The sequence below is a fragment of the Copidosoma floridanum genome, unplaced genomic scaffold (genome assembly GCF_036245765.1).
Source record: "Copidosoma floridanum isolate Cflo_tuat_1 unplaced genomic scaffold, Cflo_Japanese_pri ptg000030l, whole genome shotgun sequence".
Lineage (NCBI taxonomy): Eukaryota > Metazoa > Arthropoda > Insecta > Hymenoptera > Encyrtidae > Copidosoma > Copidosoma floridanum.
The window spans coordinates 21,418,597-21,438,496 of record NW_028321907.1 but is presented as its reverse complement, the minus strand read 5'-3'; the positions used below and the strand labels follow the sequence as shown (position 1 = coordinate 21,438,496).

The following is a 19,900-nucleotide window of genomic DNA, read 5'->3' as shown; positions in this document are numbered from 1 at the left end:
ATTCCCGATCGTACTGTAGCACCTCTACCTGCGAGTCACCCCGAGGTTATCCTGGCATCGAGAGCATCCTACACCTGTTGAATTGCGCCCTGGGGCCAGACAGGCGGCCGCACGCCAGCTGTCAAGGCCCAGGTAACGCTTCAAAAGTATGCACACGCCGCTTTACGAATTCCGCTTCTTGCACACACACGATTGGCCCACTTTACGAATTCCACTTCTTGCACACACGATTGGCCCCTCACTTCGAAGGCTGCTCTCGACTGGTCTGGGTCTCCCGGGACGACAGCGGGCGCGGCGATCATGCACGTTGAGCTCCCATTCTGGAACCAGGGTCGTCACTTCGGGTGGTCCAAATCACTGGTCTCATTCCCTCTCTCTCTCTCTCTCTCTTTCCCTCTAACGCACTCGTATCCATTCCAATGTCTTTCTCTTGAACAACTAATTTTCGTTCTCTCACTCTTTTAGCAATCTTGACCCCTCGTTTACACTTCTAACTCTTCTTCACAACCCCAGTGAAATCCCCAGTACCTTCAACCACACACACTTATCCACACGCCCGCCTTTTACCCTTATCCTCGAAACATCCTACACTCACACAACCTCACCTCAGCACCACATATTATGTCCCTCTCTCTCTTTTCCACTAGTTGCTAACCTTACCACGCACTACGCGAAATACCTCCAGGCCCCGATCTCCAGGAAGTTGTCCGCGTCGTGTCCCCGCGAGGTCGCCCACTGCCATCCTGCTTCTCGTGATTGCGTAGTCTTTAGCCAGGCTGCAGATGATGTCTCCCGTAGACCACCAAGAGTGGGAGACGGACGTAGGTTGGACGACGCCTCGGTGGTGCACACGCTCTACATCCTTCCCTCTTGAAGGCCCGTCAAGGAGTCCTCTCAGTCTCGCTGCTCGCGTCCTACTGCCTTGACTCTCTCCTATCTCTTTCTCTCCCCTACTTCTCTCATACGACCTAGCTCGCACACGTCCCATTTTCCCCTTAACTACACATATATACACAAACTCTCTATATTCCTGGCACATTACAATTTTACAAAAGACACATAAAAAAAATACCATCAATAATTATAATAATCGCTAAAATTCGTCAATCCATCTATTGTTCCACCAACCTACGGATTCACACTAAAATGTACAGTATTAACGTTAACATCACTTATAGTCCTTCAATTACACATTTCTTCTTATTATTCTCGTTTTTCCCACTCATGCTTCTCTTTGCTCGTTTCACTAGTTATTTTTCTCCGTCGTCCTCTCCTCTTTCCTCGCATGAAACATAACGAAACACAAACACATGTACACAAGGCATTAAAACGAGCCTAAAACCTCAAATTTTACATCGAGTCGAGTTTTGGTGTTTTTCGGGCTAATATGAAAAATGACCCCGTCATAGCCGTAACCTTTAATTTATTTATAACACACTTCTCTTCGACCTGCCACCAAGAAGGGTGCAGTATCATCAGCTCTCTTTCTTTGGCTTTTGAGGTTGACGTTCGCTGTTGATGCCTTTCTACTTCTGTTCTTCACGTCTTTACTAGCCTCTTCGTGGCTGTTATCTTTTTTTTACGTGCAAGCTCTTGAAGGCAAAGAGAAGATGAGACACGATAGACACGTCTATTGGCGCAGTAAAAGGGTGAGACGTGAATATTTTTTAAAATTTGATTTCACGAGTTTGAACTTTTTTGGAACATCAGTTCCCACGAGAATTTGTGCTTGCGCACTTCGTAAGGGCGACGGCCTGATTCAGAGCTTTTTGCTCAGCCGAACATCCAGGTTTGATCCACTTGGATTAGACGTCTCATTTTTTTTCTTAATCAAGCAAGAATAAGACTTTTATTTGATTTTAAAATCCACGAGTTTTATTTCGAAATCCATGAGTTTTTTACTCAAGCCTTTTACTATTAATACTCTCTCTTCTTTATAATCCTATTTCCATTTTTTCCTATTCATACGCACACGTATGCAAAAAATTTTGAGATTTTTCTTCTTTATTTGTTGTAGTGGTCTGGAATATTTTTCATTATAATATATTGTAAAACCAAATTTTCTAATTTGTCATTTAACTAAATACATTATTTTGCTAAAAAAGTAGAGACTTAAATCCTATTTCAATGCTTTAGAATTAAATAAAAATTAATTTAAAAAATTGATACTAGGAATTATACCAGGTACTCTAAGAAGACGAGAAGTTGTGACTCAATAATTACAGGGTTAATTTATCAATTTATTACACATGAAATTCTGTTAAATTATCTGGATTTTTGCGTCTTGCACCATAGAGTCAATTTAAAGTTCCCGCAAGCTTGGCTGTCACTTTTAAGAACAGTTGGTGTATTACCTAAGTTCCGAACAAACGTCTATATTATCTATGGACATTAAGCCTGAAATTCTGCACACCTCCCACTCACGTTGTCGTTACGATAAAGAGGCAGTCAATCGATCTGAAAAATCACCAGCGCAAGCAAATGGAATATTAGTTGAGTGGTCACCCATCCGACTATCAACTATGGCCAACTTTGTTTAATCTTCCAGATTGACGAGACTGCATCTCTACCGCTGCGCCACCGTCTTGGTATGACAATATAGTAATTAGTACCGTATGTTTGTATACATAGACATACAAGTTCGACCGCATACATGTGTATATATATATATATATATATATATATATATATATATATATATATATATATAGAGAGAGAGAGAGAGAGGGAGAGAGAGAGAGAGAGAGAGAGAGAGAGAGAAAACGAGACACCAGCAGTAAGGTGAACAGCAACGGAGGAGCGTACCAGACTTTTCATTGCATATTTCCCCTCACGCGGTTGTTCACAGTCCGCGATAAGATGTTTCACATTAAGAATGGAGTATATGATAGATATGAAAGGCTTCAAAAAGCCTGGTAAAGATTATGTGATGAAAAAAGCTATTTTTTGTCTAAATGCTAATGACAGTGAAGCACAAACATTTCTTTTTAAATCACCTTTTGCCTGGCGTAAGTTACCACACAAGTATAAATATGTGAATTAACATCTTGAACTTTACCTAGAATTTAGGTAATATTAAGTAAACAGGAATAGGAAACATTCTGCGTGAATACCCTAAAGACGCTACTAAGATTTTTGTAATAGGGGAGTTAAAACAAAAGTGGCTTGAACTTCCAAGTTAGGTGACCATTTGTAAACATCATAATAGATCTCACAAATCTATGTGTGCTTTTTATAATGTTGGACGCATGAAAAATTTTTACTACAACATTTATTTGGAAGATGTCACTAGCTCTGATGAAGAGAAGTTATAAATACTGTTTGTATCTTATTATCTTCTCAGTTTCATCAATGTAGCATAAGTAGTAGAAGCAACGTTACTTGTGCAATAGAGAAGACACGGAGAAAAATAATGTTGCGTCGTAAACGAGCGCAACTGGGGCATGTATGTGTGTATGGGTGAGGAGGCATGTTGACGTGCGCTAGTGTAAATGGTAGGAGAAAGAGAGCGAACAGCGAAGGGGAGAGGTGGGCGAAGTGATGGAGTTCAGGTTCGAGCGGGAAGGTGGGCAGAAAGATATACAAGGCCTGGTCAGTGACACGTTTTTTTGGAGAAATAAAAAGGTGCAGTGCAACAAGATCAGAGACAAGACCTAGCTGTGATTTTTTTCTTGCTTCTGAGTGCCGTATACTCGTTTACGCGATTGTATCAACGTTGAAGTCACAGTCAAGGTGGATAGTTGAATTGTGGTAAGGTTTTCTTTATAGTGAGATGTTGCGCTGCGTCTTGTGCAACTGTGTTCTAAAGCACAAGATTATGTAGGTTTGTACCCTGTTTTTTATTATTTATGTAGTACGAGAGTGGCTGTTTTTAACACAGTCTGTCTTTCAGCATTGAGTGATAGCGGCACACAACTGCGCAAATTTTAAAAGTCGCAAAAACACCACCAAGTGGTTCGTCGAATGTAGTAAGCGGACGAGGTTCCCTTGTCACCACGAGCGGTGAAACCGTAACACGCTTCCAAGAACCACAGTCGAACTGAGTTGACGATACCACCGAGAAGCGTCGGAGTTCAACTTTGGAGATCATCTTTGACGGGTGATGTACGTAATCGCATGCTAGTCAAAGTAGGGTGCGAGGTACGAAGCACCACATTTTATACCCTTAATACGCGTTGCCACACATATATTTGATGTTACAGGCTTGATGAGTGGCTCAATGAGGCAGTGATTTTATGCGTGCTACATGATACGCTGAAATATTGTTTTTTTTTTTTGGTAATTGATGTAAAGACGAATATAAGTAAGTGTCAACCTGTGACAATATTACATGCTAATAAACAATACATGGTTAACATCAAATTAGTATTACAAACACTAACTATATAGAATTTATATATTCGCGCGCTAGCAATTAACTTTAATATTTTGTAACCAATAGCGTGCGTACGATGGTCCTGCATGACCACCAATCATAGCACTCCACGTTTAAGTTACTTTGGCTGCTCACGACTGCTCGCCTGTGAGCATTTAGTCAGTCCGCACCGATCGCTCGTCCAGTGAACCACAGTGTAGTCACTGTGTACACCAACCAAGTAGACATTTTCTCGAGAAAATCATTTTAAATTGAAAAAGAAAATGTCTTGTTTAATTTACTCGCGTGACTCAAACAACATCATTTTTAGTTATTTATATTAGTAAAATAACTGTTCTTTAACTTCGTTCAATATCCTTAAACTAGCGCACATATAACGTAATTTTGTTATTTACCACAGTTTTTCACTTTTTTCTCATCTAGTGTTGTAATTTCTGCTGTTAATATACTTTCTTATTTTGTTATATATAAAAAGGTGTGAGTATTAATCTTTCAATAAACCCAAGCAATTGGCTCCCACTCTTTTCCCTCGCAACCGGTAAATCAAGTCATACAGTCCACAATCATTGGGTTTTCAATCCCAAATATTTGTCCTTCGAGCCGGATAAAAAGGGTGAGTGGAGAGCTTCGGCTTATTATTAGCCACGTGCGAGTTACGAAGTCAGCCATCTTAACCAACTTCTTCTTCACGAGCGACGTGCGGACGCGGTCAGCGTACCGGCGCGTTGGGTGTATCTTTCTCTCTCTCACACACACTCGCATATAACAACACTTGGTACCTGTGGTAAGTTCAGTGCTTTTTTTTCATCGTACACAAACTCAAGTACATACTCGTTGGCTTCGTTGCGTAGCTTATTGCTACACTTTTTTCGTGCGATTTGTTGCCATTTTTTTGTGCACAGGCTCTAGTACATACTCGCTGGCCATCTTGTTCTTCCTGCGTTGCGCAGACAGACTTATTTTTTTTTGTTTCATGCACTGGCTTGAGTACTATTACTTGTTTGTCACCTTTGGTAAATAGCTTTTAGCTTCATATAAAAGCTCACCTTATTTTTAACAGTACTAGCTCGAGTACTATTACTCGTTTGCTACTTTGGTAAATAGTTTTTAGCTTCATATAAAAGCTCAGCTTATTTTTAGCTGTACTAGCTCGAGTACTATTACTCGTTTGCTATTTTGGTAAATAGTTTTTAGCTTCATATAAGAGCTCAGCTTATTTTTAGCTGTACTAGCTCGAGTACTATTACTCGTTTGCTACTTTGGTAAATAGTTTTTAGCTTCATATAAAAGCTCAGCTTATTTTTAGCTGTACTAGCTCGAGTACTATTACTCGTTTGCTATTTTGGTAAATAGTTTTTAGCTTCATATAAGAGCTCAGCTTATTTTTAGCTGTACTAGCTCGAGTACTATTACTCGTTTGCTACTTTGGTAAATAGTTTTTAGCTTCATATAAAAGCTCAGCTTATTTTTATCTGTACTAGCTCAAGTACTATTACTTGTTTGCTACTTTGGTGAATAGCTTTTAGCTTCATATAAAAGCTCAGCTTATTTTTAGCTGTACTAGCTCGAGTACTATTACTCGTTTGCTATTTTGGTAAATAGTTCTTAGCTTCATATAAAAGCTTAGCTTATTTTTAGCTGTACTAGCTCGAGTACTATTACTCGTTTGCTATTTTGGTAAATAGCTCTTAGCTTCATATAAAAGCTCAGCTTATTTTTAGCTGTACTAGCTCGAGTACTATTACTCGTTTGCTACTTTGGTAAATAGCTTTTAGCTTCATATAAAAGCTCAGCTTATTTTTAGCTGTACTAGCTCGAATATTATTACTCGTTTGCTACTTTGGTAAATAGCTTTTAGCTTCATATAAAAGCTCAGCTTATTTTTAGCTGTACTAGCTCGAGTACTATTACTCGTTTGCTACTTTGGTAAATAGATTTTAGCTACATAGAAAACAATTGGCTTATATTTAGCCTTGGCCTTCATAGCCATATATACATAGTGCTCTCTTGCACTCATAAGCACATGGCTCACACATATTCGGCCATTGGTACCCTCGCTCTTTTAATTTCCTTTGTGTGCCGCACTTATAAACCTTCTTGCTCCACAGAACAACAAGGGTTGTATCGGCAGCGGGCTAACACTTACGGTGTGCTCGCCTGTCACTGCAGGGCATCATAGCACTTGAAAGTGCTTCTCATCATAGCTGCAGGCCGCCATTGCCTGCCGGTTCAACGTAAACCGTCGTTGTTATTGAGCCATTTCAATGTCTGGATACCCATTGCGTGGGCCTGAATACCTGTGCACATAATCGTCGTCTTCAAGGTCCTGCATACATTCTTTGCACTTAATTAAGCACTAGATGATCGCCTGCGTCGTCTACGGCTGCTCCTTCAACAGGTTTTAAATTGCGATTTCTAGCAAATTTAAATAACCATTAATTACACGATTCAATTTAGCAACAAAAATTAGAAAATTTTAGTTTATTTAAGCACTAGTGCAAGTATTGATTTGCGTTAATTATATAACTATTCAATTTAGAGATTTTCTACTATTTTATTATGATATTTATCTAAACAATTTGTACGGTTAAGAGAGCTAGCTGGATTGTCACTGCCAGGTGAGGTTAACCCCTTGCAATGGAGTCGTATTATTTAACTCAGCTTAGCCTTTTTACCAAGATTAAAAACGCTATTATTAATTTTAGAAAGCTTGGTACCACTAAAATGGCAAGGGGTCAAGCTGTGTCGCGACTGCAGCAAGTTAAAGATGCGTTCGAGCAGTTTAAGTTGATTAATGCTGCTATTTTGCAGTTACAACCTCTTGATAGGGACCATGATTATTTTACAAATGGGTTATATGAGACTGCTGAAGATCAATATTATTCGGTTGTTAGGGATTTTGAGGACCACCTACATTTACTTTCTGTCAACAATCCTGGTACAGCTCCACCCATTCAAAACCCCGCTCCAAATCAAAATAACTTCCAAAGTTATTCTTCTTTGCCATCAATTGATCTCCTGATCTTTGATGGTAAACTAGAGTGTTGGGAAAACTTCCGGGACATATTCAGAGCCCTGGTCCATAGGAAGCAGGATCTCCCTGGAGTAATTAAAGACCAGCATCTACGTACTCACGTTAGTGGTGATGCATCAGATCTTTTAAAGAATATTTCTCTCACAGAGGAAAATTATACACAGGCCTAGGAGACCCTCCTTGCCTTTTACGACAACCAGCGTCGATTAGTGTCCTCATATACCAGCAATATTATCAGTGCCCAAACCATGAAAAATTCTTCTAGCACTGAAATAAAGCGCATTTCTAAGGAGATGTTAGGTCCCTTTGATTCTTTGTCAGCCGTGGGAAGACACATGGGCGACAATGAAATTTTCATTGCTCTCGTGACTAGCAAATTTGATTTCCACACATATAAAGATTGGCAAAAGCATTTAGGGAGCAGTGGCAATGCGCCTACCCTTACAGAGTTAAGGGAGTTTATAACTGTTCAAATTATAACTTTAGAGGCTTCTGTTAGGAAAAATTTGAATAATCATGATCAGAAGATTAAAACTAATAAATCTGCTGCTGTGCATCAGACTGCAGCTCAACCCACTCCTGATAGTAATTCACCAAAATGCTTGTTTTGTAATCAGGCTCATAGACTGTATCAATGTGACAATTTTAAATCAAAAACTTGGAAAGAAAAAAAGAGCTTTATTGATACTAAAAAGATTTGTCTTAATTGTTTTGGGAAGCATAGCTCAAATAAGTGTCCTTCAAAATTTAATTGCACTAAATGTCAACAAAAACACCACACATTGATGCATAGAGATGACTCTGATGCTAACAAGGACACACCTTATAATAGTTAGGTCAGTGGAAAGCCTGATCCTAAAGGTAGTTCTTGCTTTAACGTAGGTATTTCTCATGGTGTGAATTTGCCTAAAGCACCCAGGGAGCTTCTTGCTACTGCAGTGGTGTATGTAGTTGATTCTAGCGGTTCGAGTATTAAGGTAAGAGCACTAATTGACCAGTGTTCACAATCTTCTCTAATCTCTAAGTCTCTTTGTACTTTATTAAATTGTAAAAGCCGCAGTACGAACATCTCGTTGTCAGGTATAGGGGATCGAGTTGTAAACGTAAAAAGGTCGGTTCAATTTAAGATTCAACTCCATTTTGGATTCAGTTTTAGTTTGGAAGTTGAAGCCTTGGTAGTGCTTTGCATTACTTCTTATAAGCCTCCTGTTTGTCAAGAGGTAGAAAATTTTGAACATATAAAGGGTCTAAAGTTGGCTGATCCGAATTTTTACGGCTTAGAAAAAATATATTTACTACTTGATGCTTCGGTTCATGCCGCTATAATTAATAATTCTGTTAAACGAGGCAGAGTGAATCAACCCGTAGCTTCATCTTCTAAACTAGGCCGGTTGCTGTCCGGCCCAGTGACTACATCTTCTTTGAATCTAAAGAACTCAGTGTCTTTGCATATCACAAATTGAATCTGGTCTTTTTGATTTTGTTCAAAAGTTTTGGTCGATTGAAGAGCCGATTTCAAAACCCGTGTTAAGTCCTGAAGATGCTGAATGTGAGCGTCATTTCGTTAATACCCACCTTAGACAACCTGATGGTCGCTATGTAGTCCGTTTACCCTTTAAAACCTCGGTAGACGATCTAGCAGCTGCGCATAAAGTTTGGTATCAAGCAGCTTTGACTATGTTCAAGCAGCTGGAACAACGTTTCCAAAAGAACCCTGAATTTTACGGTGCTTATAACAAATTCATGTCAGAATACCTAGCCTTAGGACACATGAGGGAAAGCTCTGAGTCTGATCGTGCCGTCTATTTTTTACCACATCATGGTGTTTATAAAATGAACGAAGGAACTTCAAAGTTGAGAGTAGTCTTTAATGGCTCATTTAAAAATCGTGAAGGCCTTTCATTGAACTCTGTTTTGTACTCAGGTCCAAATTTACTGAATAATTTGTATGAAATCATTTTGAAATAGCGATTTTATGAGTTTGCGTTCATCACTGATGTGGAGAAATTGTTCAGGCAAATACTTGTTCATCCTAATGATCAGTTTTTTCAGGCTATTCTTTGGCGTTCGAAGCAGTCTGACCCTTCAAAGATCTTTTTACTCACCACAGTTACTTACGACCTAGCAAGCTCGCCATTTCAAGCTACTCGTGTTCTTTGCCAGCTGGCTACTGATTATGCTGAATCCCATGCTAGAGTCGCCAAGGTTATTTTGGAGAATTTTTACGTTGACGATTGCCTTTCAGGCGCTCATTCGTTAGTTGAAGCACAACAAAAGAGTACAGAACTTTTAGAATTAGCTCATTTTGGTGGTTTCCCTCTCAGAAAGTGGTCAGCTTATGTTTCTGAAGTGCTCTCTGGCATACCTGACGAATTCAAGGTCGACAAGCCAAAGGAACTCAAGGAGTTTGAGACTACAATTTCTGTTCTGGGCTTGTCTTAGAATCTCCAAAGTGACGACTTTCACTTCCAATTAATTGTTAGCCCTAGCCCTCAAGCTTGAATGAGACGATATTTTTTAGCACAATTAGCTAAGTTTTTTGATCCGTTAGGATGGTTTTCGCCTGTTATTATTTTTGGCAAAATTCTATTTCAGTCCTTATGGCTATTAAAAATATTGTGGCGTGATCCTCTGCCACCGACAGTTGTTGCTAAATGGGTCAAGTGGTTGGATGAAGTGCCCCAATTAAACAAAATTACTATACCTCGCTGGAATTTCTTCTCATCAGGCTTTGAAAGGTTAGAAATACACGGCTTTGCTGACGCATCTAAGTTGGCTTACGCTGCTGTAATTTATATTCGTGTAGTTAAAGATGAAAAGGTCTACGTCACTCTTCAGTTGGCTAAGACCAAGGGAAGCCCTATTAAGACCTTGAGTATACCATAGCTGGAACTCTGTGCTGCTCAGCTGCTTGCTAGAATTGTCAGTCATTTTTTTCATTGTTGCCTTGTCAAAGATGCACCCGTCCACCTATGGACTGACTCATTAAACACATTGCATTGGCTTAATTCGCTGCCATCCAGATGGCCTTGTTTCGTTTCCAACAGGTGCTCAAACATATTCAAGCTGATGCCTAAGGCTGAGTAGCACCATATAAGATCTAGTCAGAACCCAGCTGACGTAGCTTCTCGAGGAATACATCCAGGTCAAATGAGAGAACAGCGTTTGTGGTTTTCTGGACCAGATATTCTCCACGAGCTCGAGCCCGAGTACCCCAAACTTAAGATTGAAATTTTAGAGGATCCACTCTATAGTGTAAACGTCTTGATTGAAACTAAAGGGTTAGATACGTTTGTCACTAAATTGTATGGTCGATATTCCAAATGGGAAAGGCTTCTTAGAGTAACTGCTTATTGTCTTAGATTTGTTTATAGGCTTTTCATTAAGGTAGTTCAAAAAAGAGTAAACATCGACCAAACTGACTCCTACCAGCCTAAGCTGGCTTTTGTTTCTGTAAATACCTATTACAATGTAGCCTTAGGCAACCTGTTGACTAAGAAAATCGATAATACTGCCTCTTTAATAGCTTATACACATCAGTAGAGATGGTTTTCTGCCGATTTAGCTGTTCTTCGTAGAAACCAAGGGCTAAGATCTGATGAATTAGAACAGCTTCCATCAAGTAGTCGTTTGCACAAACTAACGCCTGTTATCATCGATGATCTTCTTCGAATCGGTGGAAGGCTTAGTAACTCTCTATTAGATGCAAATGCTAAACATCCCTTGATTCTCTATGGCTCCGACTGTTTCACTTAATTGTTGATTGACTATTATCATCGCAAGGCATTACATGTAGGTGTTAAGATGAATCTTGTGTCTCTTAGGCAAAAATATTGGATTTTGCGAGGTCGTGAAGTAGTGCGTGCCGAACTTAGTCACTGTTTCACCTGTAAAAGGTACAAGGACCGGACTCAGACTCAATTGATGAGTGATCTTCCAAATTGTCGAGTAACTCCTAGTCCGCCCTTTCAGAAGACTGGAGTTGATTATGCCGGACCTTTTCCAATTCGGTTGTCTAAGAGTCGAGAAAAGGGTACTCTCAAGGGATACGTGGCGGTGTTTATATGTATGGCCACCAAAGTGGTACATCTGGAAGTGGCTGAGTACTACTTGACTGAGGCACTCATTGCAGCATTTCATCGCCTTGTGTCTCGTCGAGGGCAGTGTACTGATCTTTATAGTGATCAGGACATGAACTTTGTAGGTGCTGACCACGAATTAAAAAGAATGTGGACAGCTCGGTGTCATTCATCTGATTTTGCTGATAGTCTGTCGTCTTCTGGCACTGAGTGGCATTTTAAACCTCCAGCTGCCCCTCACTTCGGTGGTATTTGGGAATCTGACGTTAAATCAGTGAAGTTCCATTTGAAGCGAGTCGTTGGTGATCAGATTTTGACGTTTGTCGAGTTCTCGACCCTTCTGTGTCGTATAGAATCGTGCCTTAATTCGTGGCCACTATGCCCTCTGACCGATAATCCTGAGGACCTTTATGCTCTCACTCCTGCACACTTATTAATCCTTAAACCGTCCTATATTTTGCCCCAACCAGATTTTACCTCCGAAAAAATATCTCCATTACCCAGGTGGAAGCTTGTTACACAGACTGTCCAGGATTTTTGGAGGCGGTGGTCCTCAGAGTACCTCAGCACTCTTCAGGCACGATCTAAGTGGCTTACGACCCAAAGATCCATGCAGATAGGGGATTTAGTTCTTATTAGGAATGAGTTGACTCCCCCTGGCAAGTGGCCTCTGGGTCGTATAATTGAAATTTTTAAAGATCAGAGGTCCCTAGTCAGAGTCGTAAAGGTCAAAACGTCCAGTACTGTTCTGACTCGACCGATCCATAAAGTAATATTGTTAAGGACAAACTCTGAAATTGAAGCTATCTATTCAGATTAAACGTTTTAATGTCTTATTAGTTGCACTTGGATGATCTAGTTATAAAATTAAGAACAGTTACCATACTTTTACTTAGTTTGCTATTGTAAGTAGACAAGCGGTCTACATAAATATTTTCAAATTTCGATTTATACGTTATACTTTGTTTATTTTATTTATTGTTCTCTTTTTTTGATGTACATTCGTACTGACTGCTGTCCATCAACCTGGGTAGTATGTTCAATATCAAATTAGTATTACAAACATAAACTATATAGAATTTATGTATTCGCGCGCTAGCAATTAACTTTAATATTTTGTAACCAATAGTGTGCGTACGATGGTCCTGCGTGACCACCAATCATAGCGCTCCACGTTTAAGTTACTTTCGCTGCTCACGACTGCTCGCCTGTGAGCATTTAGTCAGTCCGCACCGATCGCTCGTCCAGTGAACCACAGTGTAGTCACTGTGTACACCAACCAAGTAGACATTTTCTCGAGAAAATCATTTTAAATTGAAAAAGAAAATGTCTTGTTTAATTAACTCGCGTGACTCAAACAACATCATTTTTAGTTATTTATATTAGTAAAATAGCTGTTCTTTAACTTCGTTCAATATCCTTAAACTAGCGCACATAAAACGTAATTTTGTTATTTACCACAGTTTTTCAATTTTTTCTCATCTAGTGTTGTAATTTCTGCTGTTAATATACTTTCTTATTTTGTTATATATAAAAAGGTGTGAGTATTAATCTTTCAATAAACCCAAGCAATTGGCTCCCACTCTTTTCCCTCGCAACCGGTAAATCAAGTCATACAGTCCACAATCATTGGGTTTTCAATCCCAAACAATACAATATAACATTTTATTCATTGCCCTATACTTTACAAGGAGAGTCAGTTAGGCAAATATGTTTTTGTGCATGCTAATTTCAATTATTATTGAGGCCCTTAACAGACGTCTGAAACCACAAAAACAATAATTTTTAACCTTAATTTTCACAATTTATAGATATTTGTCAAAATTCATCATTGATTTTATCATCAGTATCCTTAACTTTTACAATGCTGATGGATTTTTTTATTTTTTATTCATCATCACCCTTAGACTCAGACATGGCATTCTTTTACGCAAGAATAGTGTTAATTAGCCATCAGTGCAAACCTGAGTTATGACCAGATTTTTATACGCATAGACTAGTATAAACACCAGGACAAACTTAATTACACCTATAATCACATTGATAAAACATAAGAGAAACAATTAATAGATACACAAAGATCAACAGCACAGGCGAAACGGCGAGACTTGAGCGGTCACCCATCCAAATTAATAACCGCCTCAAATGCTGTTTAACCTCGGAGATTGACAGATCTGCAACTTTACCGTTACGCCACCGCAACCACTAATGCTGATAGATACTTTATACCAAAAGAATTTTTCCTGACACCTCCACCGAAAGTTCGTTCCATCTGACCCGATTTTGAGCTAGAAAAGGCCTCATATCAGTCCTGCATTATATGCGCAGAACGAAGTGCACAGATATATATAGTTATATATTCAGCACCGAGAAGCAGCAGTAGTTATACAATACATGTATATATATACGGCTAACGGAGTTATAACCTTTATAGTTTATACAACACAGAAAATCATTGGAAATTTATTTACATAAATTATTGGACGTAAACATATTTTTTTTTTTTTTGCACAATTTACATGTACATATAAATTTATTAATTTCACATGAACAAAGTACACAACACAAAATTAAAACTACCAAATTAATGTTTTTTGATCAGTTACTTTCACTTTAATGATTTATTTAGTATATAAATGTAGTATATACATGTCATATTACAAAAATAAACTATGAAATCTTTTATTTAATCGAATTATGCTTATCACAATTATAATAGTTATTGATAATAACCTGATTTATTTTGCACTTACGGATATAAACATTAGAATTTTTTAAAATGATCTTTATAGGATCCATGATTCGAATTTAAACGGATTTCTCTTCCTCTCGTTTTGCCAGCACGACCAACCTGCACAAATCCTCGGCCCAATCTGATTCTATATAATATACTACAGTCTCGGCGAGCGTATATATATAGATATACCTATACACATGTACACTCATCTACGTGCATTTAAGTGGTATTGTTCGAGCGACCGATCGATCAATAATAATGCATAATGCACTAAATCTTTGACTGGATCTTTAAACCATCATTTTTAACAAAACTAAAACCGTGGTGACGAACTTTCGGCGGAGGTGTAAGGAAAAAAAGTATACGTACCACGGCCAAAAAGTGGGGCTACATCTGACCGCGCATTACCGATAATATAGCGCGGTCAGTAATAGCCCCACTTTCTGGCCTAGGTGCGTAATATACTATTCAGTGGTTTTATTGTAAGGGAACGTTGTTAAACGTTAGATAAATAAGTCACCTTGCAGTTTCAATCATTTATTGCTGAATATGAAAAAGTATAAAAATTATCAGACACTAGAAGTATTCGGAATTAAATAATTTTAGGGTCATATTATATTAAATGACTTAAAGTAACATCTCATAACTATTGCTATGAACTTCAAAAGAATCTATACGCAAGGACTGTAGAATATGTGCATCATAAAGATGGTGTGTTGTATTCACTGCTTTCTATCTACTGCGCAGCGCTATCCTCGTTACTTTCTTATGTCAGTCGTCAGCTAATCGTATATGTATATATATATATATATATATATATGTAAGTTTGTTGTATTTAACACTTACAAACTTAGCCGCTGGTGCGACTCATGATTATCATGAGTCATTATGAAAGCACACAGCTCAACCGTCATCACCACCCTCGCCTCTCGTTGTCCACGTACTCTAGTCAGTTAGCTACAAGCGCTCAATGTGTTCGCACCAAATATAAAACTGTATTGTATAATTGTTGTGTAATGTAAAGTTGTTAATGTAAGCTTGTAACACCTAAAGCGACATAATTGTTGATTCAGGTAATCAACATTGTAACATTGTTTTAATTTTAATATTGTGTATTGTTATTTACAATTATTATTGTTATTAAAATTTCAGTTATATTTCTTTTTGCATCAACTTGTGTCTGATTTTGTGCCATTCAACACCACTCCTAACCGTCCGAAGTTTCACGTTTAAAGCAACTTGAAACTTACAAATCAACAATTATGGAAGGCAAAATCAAGGCAACATTTCTCCTATCTGCGGAAGCTCAGGATAGTAAAACCACGATTGTAAAAGTAAAGACTATCCAAATCCTGGGACAAGAAGAGAAATTTTTTTTCCCGCCCGAATTTGAGCCCATCTCTTAACATACAGAATTGATAAAATTGTCAACGATCCAGGGAGCTGTAAAGAGTCTGAATGCGAGAGGAAAATTCAGGAAATTTGGCATCACGTTGACAGAAAAATTAAAAGAAGCTTACACGGATGGGGAAGGTAATGTGGTGTTTGGCGGTTACTATTTACAGGTAGTTGATAATTTTCCCCCACCCACGGACAGCACATTGCCCACTTCTGTTAATGATAATCCGATGAAATTTGTCGCAAGCAACATGATTCTGCAAAAATTTTCGAGTAAGGATCAAAACGCAAAGTCGTGGTTAGATTTATTTATTCTTGAGTGCAAAAGATTGAATATCGCCGAATCCCAGTTTCCAGAGGTTTTAAAAACTTGTTTGGAGGGACGTGCTTTAGATTGGTTTTCGGTTCTATTAAAGTCTGGTGCTTTGATAAAGCCTTGGAATTATTGGGCACAGTCTTTTCTGGATACATTCGGGGAGATTTCTTGGTGTGAGATTGAAAAAGCTTATTCTTTCCGTTGGTTGGGTGGACCTTTCTTGGATTTTGCATTAAAAAAGAGAAATCTTTTAATAAACGTTGATCCTGATCTTAGTATAAATTCTCAAATCAATTTTATTGTGCTGGCTTTACCAAAATCCGTTAGAACACATTTAAATAAGAAAAACATAATAACAATTGAAAACTTAATGTCGGTACTGCGCACACTTGAGCAAACTGTAAACACACACACAAATACGAGGAGATCCGAGGTGGATACATATAAACAGAAACAAAAATACTTACCTTGTCGTATTTGCGAGAAAATTGGATACCCGAACAGATTCCACCCAGAAAATTTATGTAGAAACAAAACAAATTCGATTATAAAATCAGCAGAAACAAAAAACTAAATTCGATCCCGCTTATAAAATTAAGGATATTTGTTAATGATACTGAGGCCAGTGGGCTATATGATACTGGAGCCAATGTGTCACTGATGAACTACAATTTTTATAAGACACTACCATTAACTAGCGGAATAAGCGGGATCACATCGATAAAAACATTAAATGGTTCAATACAAGCTTATAGAACAGTAACGGTAGATTTAAAGATTTTTAATTTAACAAGAAAATTTTCTTTTACAATTGTTAAAAATGATTTATTCGAGGATCACTTATTGATAGGTTTGGATTGTATCAAGGAGTTTTCTCTGTGTCAGAATGAAAATTTAAAAATTTTTCAAAGTTCGAATTCTATTTCTAAAAATATAAATGCCAAAGAATGCCAAAATTTGATGCTTGAAGATAAAAATGATAATAATGATTTAAATAATCTCTTGAAAAAACATAAGGCAATATTTGCTAAGGGTAAATTCGATATTGGTACAGTAAAAAATTTCGAGGCAACGGTCAAGTTAACTGAATGTAAGTATATTTCAAAAAAACCATATAAATGCTCAATTCCGGATAAAACAGAAATAGAAACGCAAATAAACAATTTGTTAAAAGTGGGACTCGTGGAAGAGTCGTACAGTCCATATGCCGCGCCAGTCACTTTGACTTATAAAAAAGATGAAGGGAAAAAATCGCGATTGTGTATTGACTATCGTGAATTAAATAAATTAATTATTCCTGAAGGCCAGCCGTTTCCTAGAATTGATGATCTAGTGGTACGTGTAGGAAAGTGTATTTACTTTTTAAAACTAGATATCAATTCGGCCTTCTGGTCTATTCCCTTGCGAGCTAAGGATAAATACAAAACGGCCTTCGTGACTCATCATGGTCATTGGCAATGGAGATGCTTACCTTTTGGGTTGAAGTCAGCTCCGGCTATATTTCAGCGGATTCTTTCTAGTATACTAAGAAATAACTATTTGGATTCCTTTGCTATAAATTATATAGATGACATTCTGATTTTTTCTAAAAACTATTCTGATCATCTTAAACATATTCAAAGAACGTTGCAAGTTTTAGAAGAACACGGTTTTAAATTACATGAAAATAAATGCAGTTTTGCACAGAAAGAAGTAACATACTTAGGAAACATAATATCAAACAATAACATAAGGCCAATTAACGATAATGTAATAGCGATAAAAAATTTTCCCACTCCGAAAACCAGAAAACATATCAGACAATTTCTGGGCAAAGTAAATTTTTATTTAAAATATATCCCCAAATCAGCAATTGTACTAAAGCCTTTACACAATCTTCTGAGGAAAAATGTAAAGTTTGTGTGGTCAAACAAATGTGAGGAAAATTTTACAAAAATAAAAAATTATCTGTGTACTTCACCGATATTAGCAATATTTGATCCTAATAAACCTATATACATTCACACAGATGCTAGTTTAGAAGGAGTTAGCGCAATTTTGAAACAACCCCAGGAAGACGGATCTATTAAACCAGAATTTTATTTTTCACGAAAGCTCAACTCATCTTAAAAGACGAAAAGGGCAATTTATATCGAATGTTTAGCGATAAAAGAAGCCATTTTATATTGGCAGTATTATTTAATAGGCCTACATTTTAAAGTATTCACTGATCACAAGCCTTTACAAAATTTTAATATAAAAAATTGTAAAGATACAGAACTCTTACATATTTTAAATTATATATCGCAATTCGAATTTGATATTCAGTACAATCCAGGAAAAGACAATTTGGAGGCTGATTGTCTTTTAAGAAATCCCGTTTTGTCTGATGACAACAATGTTGAGGAATCAAAAATAAAGATAGTAAATTTTTTAACATTGGAAAATATCTTGAATGATCAAAAAGAGTTAGTTCGTGATAAATATTGTAAAATAAAAGATAATATTATATATAAAAACCTAAATAGGACAGAAAAAATATATTTAACAGAAAAATTTGGTTTAACGGTTCTTAAGAAACTGCACGATTCACAAGGGCATATTGGTGTCAAACAAATGTTATTAACAATTACACCAGTCATATATTTTAAGAATATGCATAAATATATTAAACTTGTTTGCAGAAGTTGTGAAATATGTATAAAAAATAAAACGAGATTTGGCAATTTTAAAGCTCCGTTGTCGCAATTAGGTCCAGCGTCAAAACCGTTAGAAATACTATCATTAAATACAATTGGAGGTTTCAGTGGAAACAGATCCCCAAAAAAATACTTACACTTGATGGTGGACCAATTAACTCGATACGCATTTATTTTGACATCAAAAACACAAATAGCACGGGATTTCATTCATTTAGTAAAAACGGTTGAAAACAAAGGAAATATTGGGATGATTTTAACAGATCAATATCCGGGGATAAATTCCACAGAATTTAAAAATTACTTAAATCAGAAAAATATTCAATTAATTTTCACAGCAGTAGATTGTGCATTTTCAAACGGACAGAATGAGAGGACTAATCAAACTTTGATAAACAGAATCCGTTGTAGAATATACGAAAATAAACATAAACCATGGTCTGTTATTGCAGAACAATGTATTCGCGAATATAATAATACGATACATAGCTCGACGGGGTTTTCACCCAATTATTTATTAACAGAAGAGGATAACTCAATAATTCCAAGAGAACTGAACACAAATATAAATAATAATTTAGACTTTAACAGATCTCTAGCACAAAAAAATGCCAACAGATCACATTTTGTAAACAAACAGTATTATGATAAACATACTAAAAATATAGAATATCAAAAAAATGATTTAGTTTATATTCAGAGTGGTAATAAGATGATTAAGAAGAAGTTAGATCCAGTCCGGATAGGTCCATTTAGAATAACAAAAAAATTATCCGAATCCATTTACGAAATAGATACCAGTAAGAAAAAAAAAAAAGCTTAAATATTTTTCATAAGAGTAAAATGATCCCTTACGATCCTGTTCCTGCCGAATCCTCTCGGGGACGGGGGATGTAAGTTTGTTGTATTTAACACTTACAAACTTAGCCGCTGGTGCGACTCATGATTCTCATGAGTCATTATGAAAGCACACAGCTCAACCGTCATCACCACCCTCGCCTCTCGTTGTCCACGTACTCTAGTCAGTTAGCTACAAGCGCTCAATGTGTTCGCACCAAATATAAAACTGTATTGTATAATTGTTGTGTAATGTAAAGTTGTTAATGTAAGCTTGTAACACCTAAAGCGACATAATTGTTGATTCAGGTAATCAACATTGTAACATTGTTTTAATTTTAATATTGTGTATTGTTATTTACAATAATTATTGTTATGAAAATTTCAGTTATATTTCTTTCTGCATCAACTTGTGTCTGATTTTGTGCCATTCAACACCACTCCTT

The 19,900-nt window shown here is 37.1% G+C and overlaps 1 protein-coding gene across 1 annotated transcript; it reads left to right on the top strand.

The window, feature by feature from the left end:
- The first annotated feature begins 11,213 nt into the window (after positions 1 to 11,213).
- Positions 11,214 to 12,308, top strand: LOC149373548 (uncharacterized). Its single transcript, XM_089596888.1, has one exon. The coding sequence runs from the start codon at positions 11,214 to 11,216 to the stop codon at positions 12,306 to 12,308; it is 1,095 nt and encodes a 364-aa protein (XP_089453014.1).
- The last annotated feature ends 7,592 nt before the right edge of the window (positions 12,309 to 19,900 follow it).